Raw genomic sequence first — 18,320 nt, 5'->3', positions numbered from 1 at the left:
TTCCTCCCTAAACATGAGTTCTCTGCTGTATTTCCCCTCATCCCAACAATTTGGTCTTTCACCTGTACAATAGAACAATGATTCCTTGTCCGCATTCCAAAAAGAAAAATAGTTTTTCATCACTTTGCAATTGATACTTATTTGCTAATTAATGTTTTTATTTTCTAGTCAAAATTTCGTCAGCGCCAAAGGAAACAAATAAATGTACAAGAATAACATTGACGAAACACAATGATAAATTTAAAATTGAGGCTCTATCCTGCCCCAAATATGATACCGATTCAAATAAACTAAGGTTGATTACATATCACAAAAGCATTGAGCTAGGACACTATTACTTGTCTTTCCGCGAAAAAAGGATGATAAATCTTAGTGATTTGAATGGAGAAGGTGACAAAGTTCGCAGGCTCATTAGAATGAGAGGAGAGGAAATACATAAAGGGTCTTACACTAGAATAAGTGCTCAGTACTTAGATAAAGGATATTGGGCATGTCATGCATTCACCAAAGATATCAGAAGTAATTCTTATAGTCCAGACTCTTATGAGAAATTAAAATCGCTTTTTACGGGCGGCTGGTGCGGTAAATTCCTCACCTATCCACGTCCACTTGCCGACTCAGAGACTGTCACACCAGGTGATATGGATGATTACTAATCAAAGTGAACTGCGATGGAGACTGGTATCCTGCATGTCTATTGAAAATAATTGTTGATAAAAAAGTCAAATTTTTTGATACATTGTTTTTGTATACAATGAAGGAGATTCGTGTTGTTCATTCTAGCATACTAATAAACAACTAACTAAAGGAATGAGAAAAAACAATTGTGTGTTGTTCCTTACGTTCAGTGAACCCTTTTTTGTCAACACAGTTAATGTGGAGTATGATGTATCACACGTATCCTTTCTTTTGCACTCTTATTTCTGATTTAGACCTAAGATTTACTTTCAGCATCCAGTCTAGCAAATGATGAGAGCATTCATTTATTGCCCTGTTTGTTGGAGTGGAATCAATCTAAAAAATTTTGAATTGATTCATTGGCAAACATTCTGGCTTCCAGCAATGTTAAATAGCATTATAAAGTTACAAGATTGACAAACAGGGTGCAGCACTATTAACTTTTTGTTTGGACTTGCTGATAACAGCTAATTTGATCAAAGCAGCAACGAAATGCTGTGATACACAATGATAACTAACTGTCAAATACTACATAAATTGGTGTGAGCCAATATAACCACAGGCTTAATGGAGATAGTCATATTTTATTTTAATACTCTCCTAGGGCTCTGCCCTGACAGGTTATTGTGTCCAATGTTGTTCTTCGGAGTAACCATGAAATGCCACCCAACCTGGTAAGGCAATCATTAGTTCTGTTAATACTTTACGAAGTCAAACGTAGACCCGGTAAAATGGTCAACTCACAGGGTGTCCAATAAAGAACTGAAACATTTGAAAGGTCAATATCGATGCCAAATAAAAGACAATGTTTAGTGTTTTTTATTTATATTTGAAGCTAACTTTTTCAAGTTTTATTAGAAACATTGTATAACTCAATATGATATACACTAGGGAATTTACATCCATCGTTTGGGGGTTTTTTACATATTTTTTTTTTAGTTTTTGATAATATTTTATTTCAAATGAATCCAAACGGTTGACGTCCCTTGTTAATGTTTGCACAGGCTTCATTTTGGTTATGGGTGTTAATTGTTGAACACAAGTCAGCTGTTATTATGAGCTGAATGTTTGGTGTGGCCTCATGCACGATACGGTTCCAGGCCCTTTAATTATTGTTAAAAATTCTATAAACGGGGAAATTAATTTATTGTGATATGTTAGAGGAGTTCGTTTTCCCACAGTTGGATGACATTGAGATGGAGGATGGCCCTGTCTATTTTCAACAGGATCGAGTGCCACCACACTAGAGTTTGCGTTGGCGATAACCGCTTGATCGGTGGATTGGCAGGGAAGGGCCCATCCAATGGCCTCCTAGGAGTCCAGATATGAATTCTCTGGACTTTTCCCTTTTGGGGCAGTAAAGAATGATGTTTACTCGGTGCATATTCGGTATCTGAATCACCTCCAACAGAGAATATTCGCATGTGTCGGTGCAAAATCCCCTGAAGTACTGACCAAAACCTGGGAAGAGGTCAAATTTCGCTTAGATTTATGCCAGGCCACTAATGGTGTTCATATCAAGTCATACTAAGTTTCTAATAAAACTTGAGAATTGATGCTTAAAATACATATACAGGGTGTCCCGCGACTCTCTGGACACAAGTATATAGCGTTATTGCTTAGGTAAAGACAAACACATTCTACCATAGGAACATGGGTCTGTGGTGCCTAGCTTTCCGTCTGTCTGTAATTATTATGTGTAAAAAAAATAATAAATAACTCCTAAACTGTTTGAGATACAGCGTTTAGATTTTGCAAAATGTTTATCTTATTATGACCTATTTTCTTTCAAAATTATTCTTAAAAAATCATCAACAGTTTCAAAATGACAGCCCTTTCAAATAGTTGATGCCTAATTTCACGAAAACCGTCAACTTTACAAAAAATTTTCAGGAAACAAAAAGGGTTTTCCCTATCATTTTTCGGTTAATTTTATTATTTGTGCTTTACTGTTTGGTTTTATAACTAGGGGACGAATTGTTTATGATTAGATAGTTTTATTTGGTTAAACGAGATTTTAAATGACTTAAATAACAAGAAACAGATTGTAAACAAAACACAACCCTACAATGCACCGGACGGAACTAGCAATAAAATTGTCTTTAGCTGATCCATAAGGATCTACTAGCGAGTATGTTTTATCTATGAATTTACTCGGCTTGGGAATCGGATTATCCAGTTCTATCAATAATCAAAGATGTTACTTAATGCACCAATACAAACACTAGAATTGTTCTTCGTCTCAGTATTTGAACTGTTTCAAGAGCCTCCACTCTTTTCATGGTGACCACTTTTTCGTCTAAAAATGCGTGCGATTTCGTGACTATCGTTCGTTTTTCTATCGAATCACGACACCATCTATACTATCGACGCGATTGTAGCTGTCATTTGACACAGATCCTGTCAGAGGCTTATTGTGATACGGACGAAATGATAGCTTTCTATAATAAAATTAAACTGTCAAACCTAACCAAACTTGCTGATAATATAAAAAAGATAGAAGATAAAAATCGAATGAAGGTTTACTAATCGAAAATATAGTTCTGTTCATAAAATAAAATATATGCCTCCAATTCTAACAACAGATGTACTACAGTTAAGAAGTAATCGCATTCTAAGGACAATCTTTGACAAAAAGTTAGTGTCACCGGTGGGATTCAGTCTGGTTACCTCTCGGTCATCAGACTAGTACCTTTGACTATCGATACAACAGTATCCAATAGTCAGTCTCCAATAGTCAATGCTAGTACTCTATCCACTACACCACGAACACAGATGGAAACACATAGTATTGTTGTGGTAATGGTGTTCATTACATTCATTCAACCATCAATCGATTGAATCGAACCCATTTGATCCGAAATAATATCGATACTTAGTATTACGATATTGAACCGATAGTACACGGCGTTTTGTACGTAAAAATGGCCTCCCTTCAAGATCCTTCCCTCATTATGACACTGGACACTCTGTGCCTGGTTAAAAAAAAGATATATAAAAATATCGACCAACGTACCATAACATTACGACAGTCGGGAAGTACGATAACGTTGTGTCGTAAATATTTTACGACAAACAAAACATTTTACGATAACTGCAACACTTGTTATTGTTAAAAGTGGTTGAGTGAGCGGCCGACAGAATGCGCTCACAGCACTTTCTGGTTTCTACCAACGATGTAAAGAACTACTGGGTTGTTTAACGTGGAAAAAAATGAGAAACTAAATTTTTACCCCATTAAACCCCCATAAAAACCTGTTCTTAACTCACTGTAGCAGCAAACCTAAGTACTCATTAAAATTAATGTTATTTAGATAGAAAACAAATCCGTAAATTTTAAGGGAATATTTTAAAAATTGGTGTAAATACCTGCTTCTTGTAATCCAAAATGTTGCTGCTATGACGCAACTAGTTTCAACAACTTCTCACGAAGTGATCTTCGGGCGTCCAGGGGATGTCAAATCACTTCATCAGAAGGTCGTCAATACACACATTACTCGAACATGGTCACGGTTACGAACACGAGCATTGAAAAGAAAAAGTACAATTTAACGAGCAAAAGCTAAAAATGGTCGATGGACCGGATAGATGTAGCGTCTAGACTAGTTGCGTCATAGCAGCAAAATTTTGGATTACAAGAAGCAGGTATTTACACCAATTTTTATATTCAACGTAATCCGGAGGCTACCCTCAACAATGGAATATTTTAGTAGAAATCCAGCCAGGTAAATGGAAATTCACTTAGTCTGCAGGTTTGCTGTGGCGGAGGTATTTATAATTAAATGAGTTTTAGATTTTATATTAAATTCATAACACAATTAAGAAAATTGCATAGTTCTTTGAAATGAGAATTGCATCCTTTTTAGGATATTTTCAGCATTATTCTATCTTAGTTCAAGAAAATAAGTCCAAATAAGGAAAAATAGAGGAACAAATCTATGTATTCCCAATTTTTTCAAAAATGTGTCAGGGAGGGTCCCCTAATGAATATATGATAGGTGAGAATAAAATCACCCTGCCGCTCTCTGCTGGTAGGAGGTGTAAATGCCCCAATTTGCGTTTTTTTTGCTTATCACTTAAAAACGGCGTGTCGTAGCTTAAATTGTTAAATGTAAAGGTTAAAGCTTATTAAATTTGCTACAACTTTTTGTTTGTTTTGGTAATTAATACTCAACATTTGAAAATATTTTGAATATATTAAATTCGATTTACGATATTAAATTTTAGTTTATAACTACGGTTGCAAGCGGTTGCCTGCCGCTCTCTGCTGGTAGGAGGTGTAAATGCCCCAATTTGCGTTTTTTTGCTTATCACTTAAAAACGGCGTGTCGTAGCTTAAATTGTTAAATATAAAGGTTAAAGCTTATTAAATTTGCTACAACTTTTTGTTTGTTTTGGTAATTAATACTCAACATTTGAAAATATTTTGAATATATTAAATTCGATTTACGATATTAAATTTTAGTTTATAACTACGGTTGCAAGCGAACTCTTAACTCGGCAGAAATTACACATCTGCTTAATGATGACTGATGGGTTTCGTAATACAAGTACGACAGTTTGTAACTGAACATTTGGCAGTAGAGATACAAGTACATGGCCATGAATCTGAGCAGCGGACTGAAGATTTGTATTGCGACTATTCTGATTTTGGTAAGTGGATGATATTATATCTAGTATATAGTTTGATCATTTTGTAAGAACAATTTACGTGTTTTGAATTTTGTAATTGAATATTAGAATTTTATTGTGGTTTTAGCGAATTTGCCAAATACCGTAGGTAAAATACATGGACCCCGGGACAGATACACCATCCGTTTGAATCTAAATATGTAAAAGTCAAAGCCCTACTGACTTGGCTCACTCACTCACTCACTGATTCATATCTATTTATCCAACTTCCCCACTAGCTAGAACATGTATTTCAGATAAAAAATATGAAAGTGAAATTAATAGTTTTCATAATGATTTCACTAAAGTGTTGCATTTTAGAACCCCTAACCTTCCAATGTCCTTCAGTTTGTACAGATTTGTGTTTATCATGTCTATTTGTTGGATTGGGTAGAATTGACAGCCGCTTAGACAATCTTTAAGATTTTTAACTTTGGTTTCACATTGTACGAATGTCAACTATTTGGAGGAACAGTCTTCGTGTGTTTTAACTTGGTTCTGTTCAAGCCATGGACGTTGAGATAGTAAATATATAATCAAAAACAAAACTGGCACAACAACTTACTTGGTAGTTCATTACATTAAATATTAAATTGAAATATTGGACATTTTCAGATCGTCGGACAATGCTCTGTTCAAGGAGAAAAAAAATTGAACAGTAAGTGTGATTTTGTAAAATCTTAAATTTATTTGGAACTTATTATACTTTTGCTACGGGAAGTCAAAAGGCTCATCTTGTTAGTTTGCTCTTTCATGAAATACCAGACATTAGAATATAGAGTCTGTTTACATATCTGCATTTGGGTGATGACACCAATTTGACTAGTATTAGTATTTTAGATACAAAACTAAGGTTTCGATTGTTTAATTAAAAACCTATAAAGCTTTAAAATGTGTGACAGTAGCATAGATTTTGTTTAACTATAGTAAAACTGTGTATACGTAGCCTTTTAGGTTTCTTGAAGATTGCGATTATTTTGTTATATTACGATATTTATTTGTTTTATCTGAGAATAATATAGCACGTAGCATTACCATATTAGAACTTATGTATCTTTTTCAATTTATTTTCCTTCCTCATTAACTTATTTTTCAAAGTTCTTTCTCATGTACTCTTTTAGCAAGTGACTCTTCCGTTTGTTACAATCATGAATAAATGAACACTTTACACTGCTGTTATAAATATAGAGTTTTTACTAAATCCTGATATATGAGATTTAAACAGCTTTTTGACTCGTATTTAAAATGTTTCATCTTTTACAATAAATACATCTAGAACCATGTATATAGACGCTAATAAGAATCACGAACATTTGAGAACACCAAGCCGTACAACTAACTACCTGAATGAAAGGTCTTGGTTAAAACATCCCCGTAAAACATCAGTTAAAAAACCCCCTCTGCTAAGGGCACGGACCTTAATCAAGTGTTCTATTAAATCACATTTCAAATATTTGAGCCGTCAACTGTACAATTTGTTTTATTTGTGATTGTTTACTTTTTCCTGAGTAAAACTTTCGATTCTTGTAGATTTTCTATGCTACTTATAGCCCTTTTACAATGCAATACAGGATATGAAATAGAATATTTCGTATGTAGTGCAGAAAATGTGGTTTTGTCGGTTTGATATCGAGACCTGCAAAACCCTTCAGCCCGTGATACGAGCGCTATTTTTCACCACACTATACGAAATAGAAAAAATATAGTAAACAATAAACAAAAAACAATAGTTGCTAGACAGCGGCGATAATAAAACAAGTCTATTGCAATGCATTTACATAGGTACTACTTGTGTATTAAGTAAATAAGCGAACAGGCGATTTTTCGGCCATTAGGCCGTAAAAACCTGCTCGGCCCCAAAGGACGATGGCTGCTGGCATGATGGACAGCAATACGTAGCTTTCGACCTCCAATAAACGTTTGTAAAACGGCTACAAACATCGTAGTGTGGTGAAATAGTTATTTGTAGCTAGTATGTAAAGTGGCCCTTTGCTGCACATGAGAGAAAGTTTCTCGAGTGCAGCAAAGACACTTTGAGCTCGTGTTACACATTACATTTTTTCCTACTATAAAGCATATAAATAGTAAGTCTTTCAACCAATTTACGACACGTTTTTAGGTTAGGTTAAATCCAAGTGTTAAGAAATCGGAAATACTGCACCAGCTGCTATGGCTGCAGCTGCTGCAGTCATAGTATCATTGCATGTTGCCAACCTTTTTGAACCGTACACGTATTACGTGTTTAATAAAAGTACACTGTTTCGTGTTTTTTGGTTAGAATACTGGAGTGCGGAAAAATTAAGTAGGGCCTAAATGCAGCAATTAGCTACTTTGCGTGCTATAATCAGTACAAGAAAGCCCACTTTCTCAGGTAACTGTAGGAAAAACACATTAAAGATCTCAATTAAAAAAGGTTTTGTATTCATTGAGTGAAATAAGCAATACTGTAAGTACGATTTAGCTTTCCCTCTATTATCCATATGGTGGATGTGAAACAGTTTTTAAAGGGGAGAGCATTTTAAATGCGGAATTATCTCTAAAATCCATGAATATCATATTTAATTCAAACAGAATAAGAAACTAGTGTTTAATTGATTAAATTAAAATCACCACATAATTAATTTCTGTTTTCTTACCCTGTTGCGAAGAACGGGAACAACTAGTTCTCTGTAAATTTAGTTTCATCTTTATAAAACTTAGAAATAAATAAATTTTTGACCGGATTTTTAACTATTTAATAAACACAGACTGCTCTTCTATGTCGCACGATTCTAAAAAGAATGGAATTTCAAAGATTATACATTTTCATTTCTGTCTATCTATCACAAAATATGTTATTCGATTACTAAATCTATTTTAACCCAATGAAGCAATGATTTAAAAAATCTTCTTGATTTTCAAACCCAAAGGTACATTATTAAATTGAGTTTTACATGTCACAGTTAAAACGTGTATATTCATTTATAGTGATACTGAGAGTGTAATTTTAGTATAACTACATTCGAAAACAGACTGATCCTGCAGACGAACATTTATTCCAATTTGATTGCAGTTGTCAAGGGGACAAAAAAACTCAGTCGAGCACGACTCGCAGGCATCAAAGATACATTCAAGGTGTGTGGGGATAAGTTCAAGCCTTTCAAATTCAAAGCCGTGCTCGTCGCTCATCCTCTTGGGAGTAACAACATCGGGGTGCGTATAGAAGTTCATACAACAAGGAGCTCCTTGGTAAATGGCGTAGTGAATACACTCATGATTCGCGATCACAACTTCGTAGCAGCCTACGAGGTTGAAAAGGTCGTCTTTGACGGCGGAGAGAAGAATTATAAAGAAACGGCGCGTGAAACATTAGAAGGAAATGTTTGCAACTATTTCGGAGTGGAAGAAAGCAACTTGTACAATCTACCTTTATACTACATCAAGTTCAAGTATTCAACGGACGAGGATTGGTGGTGTGACACGTATTATGGCTATGATCTGAAATACATGGAATTGGACAAGTGTAACGAGTTGATAAAGGATTACGACGCGGGAAGTATATATACAGGTAATGTACAAGATATTTGAATCCTACAGGGCATCCTTCTCAAATGGATTGATAAAAAGGCCTCATCTTTTCAGCTTCCGATACCAACTATGTATTTTTTTATTCTAGCTTTACGTGTCATATTGGTTGTAACATACGACGAAACCTTTCATAAATTAATTTTTCCATGTTTTCTGAGTTTTCAAACGCGTTGGCTGCAATATGTGTTAAGAGTATGTCAATTTGAATTGACATCATAAGAATTTATTACAATTGCGGAATCGACCAATTTCATTAAACGAGGCTTATAGACATCCCCTATTATGAAAATCTAAGCGACTATACTTAAAGGTAACTCACTCTTCTGTGGGAAATAGTTTTGACATTTAAGACCTAAACTCTACATGGTAACTAAATTATTTAGAAAATTACGGATAAATTAATAAATAATAAATAATAATTTATTTAATTAGGAGTAAAAATGTTAATTTCAAAAGGAATTGTGTTTTTGTGGGTACTTAGGCTTCTCAAAGAAGACCACAAAGTGAAAATTATTTCAATAACATTTTTACTCTCAATAACCCATTTCCACACTTTACTCTTACTCATTGCATTAGGGCCATAGCCTTCAATCATCTGGCGGTGAATGTTGGCATCGGATATGTTTCTTGTATTAACATATCACTGACCTTATCTCGAACGAGGCGGGAGATTCGATTGTTTAAGAACTACATCAGCTACATCGCTGCAAATTGCAGCGTTCTGATACAATAAAACAAACCGTTCTTCTTACAAAAAATGCACTGTTCTATTAGCCTATATCCCAACAAACAGTTCTATTTCTTACACAAAATAACTCTGTTGTATCACCTTACAACCCAACAAATAGTTCTTCTTTTTACACAAAAGAACTCTGTTGTATCACCTTACAACTCAACAAACAGTTCTTCTTTTTACACAAGAGTACTCTGTTGTATCAACCTACATCCCAACAAACAATTATTTTTCTTGCACAAGAGTACTCTGTTGAATCACCCTACAACCCAACAAACAGATCTTCTTTTTAAACACGAGAACTCTGTTGTATCACTCTACAACCCAACAAACAGTTCTTCTTAAACACGAGAACTCTGTTGTATCACCCTACAACCCAACAAACATTTCTTCTTCTTACACAAGGGTACTCTGTTGTATCAGCCTACATCCCAACAAACAGTTCTTCTTCTTACAAAAGAGTACTCTGTTGTATCACTCTACAACCCAACAAACAGTTCTTCTTAAACACGAGAACTTTGTTGTATCACCCTACAACCCAACAAACATTTCTTCTTCTTACACAAGGGTACTCTGTTGTATCACCCTACAACCCAATAAACAGATCTTCTTTTTAAACACGAGAACTCTGTTGTATCACTCTACAACCCAACAAACATTTCTTCTTAAACACGAGAACTCTGTTGTATCACCGTAAACCCCTACAAACAGTTCTTCTTAAACACGAGAGTTCTGTTTTATCACCCTACAACCCAACAAACAGTTGTCCCCCACACATGAGTACTCTGCTGTATATACGTACATCTCACTAAACAGTTTCTCCCTAAACATGAGTTCTCTGCTATATTTCTCCTCATCCAAACAATTTGGTCTTTCACCTGTACAATAGAACAATGATCCCCTATCCACATCCCGAAAAGTTAAATAGTTTTTCACCACGTTGCAATTGATACTTGTTTTCTTTTTACAGTTGTTACAACTTCGTCAGCGCCCAATTTGAAATCAAGTGAATGTAATAAAAGAACACTTACGAAAAACAATGATAAATTTAAAATTGATGCTCTATCCTGCCGCCAATATGATACCGATTCATATAAACTAAGGTTGATTACATATCACAAAGGCCTTGAGCTAGGACACTACTACTTGTCTTTCCGCGAAAAGAAGATGATAAATCTTGGTGATTTGGAAGGGCAAGAAGACAAAGTTCGCAGGCTCATTAGAATGAGAGGAGAGGAAATACATAAAGGGTCTTACACTAGAATAAGTGCTCAGTACTTAGATAAAGGATATTGGGCATGTCATGCATTCACCAAACATATCAGAAGTAATTCTTATAGTCCAGACTCATATGAGAAAGTAATATTGTTTTTTACGGGCCGCAGGTGCGACAAATTCCTCATCTATCCACGCCCACTTGCCAACCCAGACACTGTCACACCAGGTGATATGGATGATTACTAATCAAAGTGAACTGCGATGGAGATTGGTATCCTGCATGTCTATTGAAGATAATTGTTGATAAATAAAAAGTCCAATTTTTGACACATTGTTTTTTTATACAATGAAGGAGATTCGTGTTGTTCATTCTAGCATACTAATAAACAACTAACTAAAGGAATGAGAAAAACAATTGTGTGTTGTTCCTTACGTTCAGTGAACCATTTTTTGTCAACACAGTTAATGTGGAGTATGGTGTATCACAGGTATCCTTTCTTTTGCAGTCTGATTTAGACCTAAGATTTACTTTCAGCATCCAGTCTAGCAAATGATGAGAGCATTCATTTATTGCCCTGTTCGTTGGAGTGGAATCAATCTTAAAAATTTTGAATTGATTCATTGGCAAACATTCTGGCTTCCAGCAATGTTAAATAGCATTATAAAGTTACAAGATTGACAAACAGGGTGCAGCACTATTAACTTTTTGTTTGGACTTGCTGATAACAGCTAATTTGAACAAAGCAGCAACGAAATGCTGTGATACACAATGATAACTAACTGTCAAATACTACATAATTGGTGTGAGCCAATATAACCACAGGCTTAATGGAGATAGTCATATTTTATTTTAATACTCTCCTAGGGCTCTGCCCTGACAGCTTACTGTGTCCAATGTTGTTCTTCGGAGTAACCATGAAATGCCACCCAACCTGGTAAGGCAATCATTAGTTCTGTTAATACTTTACGAAGTCAAACGTAGACCCGGTAAAATGGTCAACTCACAGGGTGTCCAATAAAGAACTGAAACATTTGAAAGGTCAATATCGATGCCAAATAAAAGACAATGTTTAGTGTTTTATATTTATATTTAAAGCTACATTTTTCAAGTTTTATTAGAAACATTGTATAACTCGATATGATATACACTAGGGCATTTACATCCATTGTTTGAGGGTTTTTTACATATTTTTTTTTTAATTTTTAATAATATTTTATTTAAAATGAATCTAAACGGTTGACGTCCCTTGTTAATGTTTGCACAGGCTTCATTTTGGTTATGGGTGTTAATTGTTGAACACAAGTCAGCTGTTATTATGAGCTGAATGTTTGGTGTGGCCTCATGCACAATACGGTTCCAGGCCCTTTAATTATTGTTAAAAATTCTATAAACGGGGAAATTAATTTATTGTGATATGTTAGAGGAGTTCGTTTTCCCACAGTTGGATGACATTGAGATGGAGGATGGCCCTGTCTATTTTCAACAGGATCGAGTGCCACCACACTAGAGTTTGCGTTGGCGATAACCGCTTGATCGGTGGATTGGCAGGGAAGGGCCCATCCAATGGCCTCCTAGGAGTCCAGATATGAATTCTCTGGACTTTTCCCTTTGGGGGCAGTAAAGAATGATGTTTACTCGGTGCAGATTCGATATCTGAATCACCTCCAACAGAGAATATTCGCATGTATCGGTGCAAAATCCCCTGAAGTACTGACCAAAACCTGGGAAGAGGTCAAATTTCGCTTAGATTTATGCCAGGCCACTAATGGTGCTCATATCAAGTCATACTAAGTTTCTAATAAAACTTGAGAATTGATGCTTAAAATACATATACAGGGTGTCCCGCGACTCTCTGGACACAAGTATATAGCGTTATTGCTTAGGTAAAGACAAACACATTCTACCATAGGAACATGTCTGTGGTGCCTAGCTTTCCGTCTGTCTGTAATTATTATGTGTAAAAAAAATAATAAATAACTCCTAAACTGTTTGAGATACAGCGTTTAGATTTTGCAAAATGTTTATCTTATTATGACCTATTTTCTTTCAAAATTATTCTAAAAAAATCATCAACAGTTTCAAAATGGCAGCCCTTTCAAATATTTGATGCCTAATTTCACGAAAACCGTCAACTTTACAAACAACTTTCAGGAAACAAAAAGGTTTTTCCCTATCATTTTTCGGTTAATTTTATTATATGTGCTTTACTGTTTGGTTTTATAACTAGGGGACGAATTGTTTATGATTAGATAGTTTTATTTGGTTAAACGAGCTTTTAAATGACTTAAATAACAAGAAACAGATTGTAAACAAAACACAACCCTACAATGCACCGGACGGAACTAGCAATAAAATTGTCTTTAGCTGATCCATAAGGATCTACTAGGGAGTATGTTTTATCTATGAATTTACTCGGCTTGGGAATCGGATTATCCAGTTCTATCAATAATCAAAGATGTTACTTAATGCACCAATACAAACGCTAGAATTGTTCTTCGTCTCAGTATTTGAACTGTTTCAAGAGCCTCCACTCTTTTCATGGTGACCACTTTTTCGTCTAAAAATGCGTGCGATTTCGTGACTATCGTTCGTTTTTCTATCGAATCACGACACCATCTATACTATCGACGCGATTGTAGCTGTCATTTGACACAGATCCTGTCAGAGGCTTATTGTGATACGGACGAAATGATAGCTTTCTATAATAAAATTAAACTGTCATAACCTAACCAAACTTGCCGATAATATAAAAAATATAGAAGATAAAAATCGAATGAAGGTTTACTAATTGAAAATATTGATTCTGTTCATAAAATAAAATATATGCCTCCAATTCTAACAACAGATGTACTACAGTCAAGAAGTAATCGCATTCTAAGGACAATCTTTACCAAAAAAGTTAGTGTCACCGGTGGGATTCAATCTGGTTACCTCTCGGTCATCAGACTAGTACCTTTGAATATCGATACAACAGTATCCAATAGTCAGTCTCCAATAGTCAATGCTAGTACTCTATCCACTACACCACGAACACAGATGGAAACACATCGTATTGTTGCGGTAATGGTGTTCATTACATTCATTCAACCATCAATCGATTGAATCGAACCCATTTGATCCGAAATAATATCGATACTTAGTATTACGATATTGAACCGATAGTACACGGCGTTTTTGTACGAAAATTGATCACCCTCCAAGAACCTTCCCTCATTATGACACTGGACACTGTGTCTGGTTCAAAAGAAGGTATATAAAAATATCGACCAACGCACCATAACATTACGACAATGAGGAAGTACCTACTATAACGTTGTACGACAAACAAAACATCTATACTATTATATAAAAATCTAATGGTGTCTGTCTGTATGTGTATTACTAATAGGTGCAAAAACTACTGAACCAACTGGGCTTAAATTTTACAAAAATATAGTTACCATACCAAGGACCATTATAGGACTATTCACACTTCCATACTGATCATGGGCTTTGCCCCTTTGGCTTTAAAGGTTCTGAGGTGAGGATTTTAAAAGTAAATATTGATTGGTCTCCATGGCTGCAATGAGAATACTTACAATGTTTACATTTGCTTTGACATTTCAATGTAAACAAGAAGAACTGCCAAATTGCATATTTCACATTTTAAGACAGCTGATCCAATGAAATTTAATATAATATTTCATACAATTATGTGGTTGGTTTATTTAATCTAAAAAATTATCAAAGATCATTTATTCAAAAACTATGTCAATGATTATAGAAATAACAAAATGTTCTAAACGCATTGCTGCATCACCTCAGGCTCTACTTTTGATTTTAAGGTGTCTTAAGTGTTATGAAAATAATGTTATTGATATTTTTCATGGAAACAATAAGAAAATAACAATGTATAGATGTTTTATATGAATTTGGAGTCTACTTTAGGTAAATTCGAACTGCTTAACATGTGTAAGATTAACTTAACATAACTTTCACTTCACATTGTTTTTTTTATATGTATATTTAGGTAAATTTAGTTATTGTGCTTTGCTACTATACCAATGCTTAAATTAAACTAAAGAATATCATCAATAATTAAATTGTATATCGTTGATTTAAATACTATTATTTTATCTTAACATAGCTTTCAGTTCACATTTACTTTATTTGATAAATTTATTATTTGTGTTTTGTCACATCACTGATTAAATTAAATGAAAGGAAAATATAATAAAACTAAGCAGTACACAGTGTTCTTTTGTTTCTAAAATCAATGAAATATCTGTTACCATGTTTACTTAATGGTAAGTGTGAAAATGTAAAGGCAATAGACGATGGAACTGATTAAAAGAACTGGTATGGTATTAAGTTGTTTGTTGATATTTTTGTAGAGTAGAATCAGAGATGCAATGAAACATATACTGTATTTGCTATTACATTTTTTTTGTCCTTGGTCCTTGATGCTTTGATAATCATATTAGTTTTGTCTGCTGTCGTTAATACTAAAATTATTTGTTTAACATTTTTTATAGTACAGATATAGTTTTTTTAATATTTCAAAAGACTATTGATAAGGCTCAATAATATTTCTAAAGATTATAACAGCTGACTTAGTTTTGCTAATGATTTATTGTGAGTGAAGAAACTGAAGATGGAAGAATTTGTGATTTAATATGAAAAAGAGTAAAATTAAAAAAATGTTCATTTAAATAAAAAAATTAGTATTTTTGCAACTTCAAAATAGAAATTTAAAATTTCAAAAATAAAGAAAAAAGGTATGCACAAAGGGAGATGAAGGTAAATCATGTATGTGAAAGTTTTATTCGAAGATATGGTAAGTTTTTCTCATATCAGCCTACACAAGATTTAAAATTAATTAAGATTTAAAAATGATAACTTAAACGTTTCTATTAAGGCCATAAAAGTTGAATTTTGTTTCTAAAAGCATTGGTGGATGTGTAACTTTATTATATGCAACAGATGTAAAGATAAAAATGTTTCTTTTTTGTGTCCTCTTTCCGTTGCAAAGCACGGGTACAACAGCTAGTTTTACGATAACTGCAACACTAACTTGTTATTGTTACAGCTGTTTGAGTGAGCGGCCGACAGAATGCGCTCACAGCACTTTCTGTTTCTAGTTTGTACCAACGATGTAAAGAACTACTGGGTTGTTTATCGTGGGGGAAAATATGGGAAAACCAATGTTTACCCCATTAAACCCCCCATAAACCCCCGTGACCATAGTTCGATCATACTGGTTCGTAAACTCGTTCGAATAAACGTAGGTTTACACCAGTTTACACGTTAGTACATCAAAATAGGATCAGTTTTGCTCTAGTTATCGCGCTAACAGATACACACTTATATAAATACTAGCTGTTGTACCCGTGCTTTGCAACGGGAAGAGGACACAAAATAGAAACTTTTTAATCTTTATATCTGTTGCATATAATAGTTACACATCCGCCATCGCTTTTAGAAACAAAATTCAACTTTTATGGCCTTATTAGAAACGTTTAAGTTATGACTTTTAAATCTGGTAAGTAGTGGATACTGTAACACATTTTGGTTTTGATTAATTTTAAATATTCTGTAGGCTGATATGAGAAACACTGACCAATGACATTTTAAATTTCAATTTTGAATATGCAAAAATACTAATTAATTTATTTAAATGAACATTTTTTTTATTTCACTTTTCTTCATATTAAATCACAAATCCTTCATCTTCAGTTTCTTCACTAAAAAAAACTAAGTCAGCTGTTATAAGCTTTAGAAATATTGTTGTGCCTTATCAATAGTCTTTTGAAAGTATTAAAGAAACTATATCTATACCATACAAAATTTTAAACAAATAATTTAGCATTAAAGACAGCAGACAAAACTAATATGATTATCAAAGCGCCGAGGACCAAAAAATGTAATAGCAAATACAGTATATGTTTCATTGCATCTCTGATTCTACTCTACAAAAATATCAACAAACAACTTAATAGCATACCAGTTCTTTTAATCAGTTCCATCGTCTATTGCCTTTACATTTTCACACTTACTATTAAGTAAACATAGCAACAGATATTTAATTGATTTTAGAAACAAAAGAACACTGTGTACTGCTTAGTTTTATGATATTTTCCTTGGTTTAATTTATCAGTGGTGTGGCAATACCCAAATAATAAATTTATCAAATAAAGTAAATTAGAACTGAAAGCTATGTCAAGATAAAATAAGAGTATTTTGTATTACCATTTGATAATTAAATATTAGGCCTATATGTATACACTGTTGTATACACATATACAACAGATTTTAGAACACAAAATCTACGTACAATTTAGTTATTGATGATATTCTTTAGTTTAATTTAAGCATAGGTTTAGCAAAACACAATAACTAAATTTACCTAAATATACATATAAAAAAACAATGTGATGTGCAAGTTATGTTAAGTTAATCTTACACATGTTAAGCAGTTATTTAAAGAAATTTATTTAAAGAAATCTCAAATTTATTTAAAGAAGCCTCCAAATTCATACAAAACACATTGTAATTTTCTTACTGTTTCCATGAAAATATATCAATAACATTTTTTTCATAACACTTAAGACACTTTAAAAATCGAAAGCAGAGCCTGAGTTGATAGAGCAACGCTTTTAGAATATTTTTTGTTATTTCTATAATCATTGACATAGTTTTTGAATAAATGACCTTCGATAAATTTTTAGATTAAATAAACCAACCACATAACTATGTGAAATATTATATTTTATTTCATTGGATCAGCTGTCTTAAATTGTAAATATGCAATTTGGCAGTTTGTTCTTGTTTACATTAAAATGCCAAGGCAAATGTAAACATTGTGAGTATTCTCATTGCAGCCATGGAGACCAATCAATATTTACTTTTAAAATCCTCACCTCAGAACTTTTAAAGCCAAAGGGGCAAAGCCCACTGTCAGTATCGAAGTGTGAATAGTCCTATAATGGTCCTTGGTATGGTAGCTATATTTTTGTAAAATTTAAGCCCAGTGGGTTCAGTAGTTTTTGCACCTATTAGTAATACACATACAGACGGACACCATTAGATTTTTATATATTAGTATAGATATAGATAAATGAATTTGAACGGAGGGTGTTTTGGCCTCTAGGGACCTCAAAACGAAAAAGTAGATCGGTCTGGGGTCCAGGTCTTACCAGGAGTACTACGGTAATAGCTTATTCCCGATATATAGGTAATTCGCTAAAACTAAATTTATAATTACCATGTTATTCTTATGGAGTATAAAAACGGATGTAGTTTGCTTGTATTTATATTTAACACTATATATTTATTTTGTGTATATATTTTAATCGAATTCGGCTATTTCGTTTCTTTAATACTATGCTATCGACATTTCAATAAAAACTTACTGTAGCAGCAAACCTAACTACTCATTAAAATTAATTTTATTTCAATAGAAAACAAATTTGT

The 18,320-nt window shown here is 33.7% G+C and overlaps 1 protein-coding gene across 2 annotated transcripts; it reads left to right on the top strand.

Moving 5' to 3' along the window:
* Window positions 1-5,217: 5,217 nt before the first annotated feature.
* LOC129005470 (uncharacterized) lies at window positions 5,218-11,189 on the top strand. Of its 2 annotated transcripts, none has more exons than XM_054434365.1 (4): window positions 5,218-5,331; window positions 5,965-6,007; window positions 8,402-8,896; window positions 11,035-11,189. In XM_054434365.1, the coding sequence occupies exons 1-4, from the start codon at window positions 5,275-5,277 to the stop codon at window positions 11,169-11,171; spliced, it is 732 nt and encodes a 243-aa protein (XP_054290340.1). In that variant the 5' UTR covers window positions 5,218-5,274; the 3' UTR covers window positions 11,172-11,189. The 2 variants fall into 2 exon arrangements, with proteins under 2 accessions (XP_054290340.1, XP_054290339.1); XM_054434364.1 differs by having other exon boundaries at window positions 10,620-11,189.
* The last annotated feature ends 7,131 nt before the right edge of the window (window positions 11,190-18,320 follow it).

This window comes from Macrosteles quadrilineatus, unplaced genomic scaffold (genome assembly GCF_028750875.1).
Source record: "Macrosteles quadrilineatus isolate MER2022 unplaced genomic scaffold, UCM_ALF_1.0 Scaffold_21__1_contigs__length_2333173, whole genome shotgun sequence".
Classification (NCBI taxonomy): Eukaryota; Metazoa; Arthropoda; class Insecta; order Hemiptera; family Cicadellidae; genus Macrosteles; species Macrosteles quadrilineatus.
The sequence above is the reverse complement of the archived record's forward strand: the minus strand, read 5'-3'. Positions and strand labels throughout refer to the sequence as shown.

Coding starts and splice junctions, on each gene's coding strand:
- LOC129005470 (XM_054434364.1), top strand. CDS start 5,275: ATGGCCATGAATCTGAGCAGCGGACTGAAGATTTGTATTGCGACTATT. Junction 5,332..5,964: donor TTGCGACTATTCTGATTTTG/GTAAGTGGATGA, acceptor GGACATTTTCAG/ATCGTCGGACAATGCTCTGT. Junction 8,897..10,619: donor CGCGGGAAGTATATATACAG/GTAATGTACAAG, acceptor TTCTTTTTACAG/TTGTTACAACTTCGTCAGCG.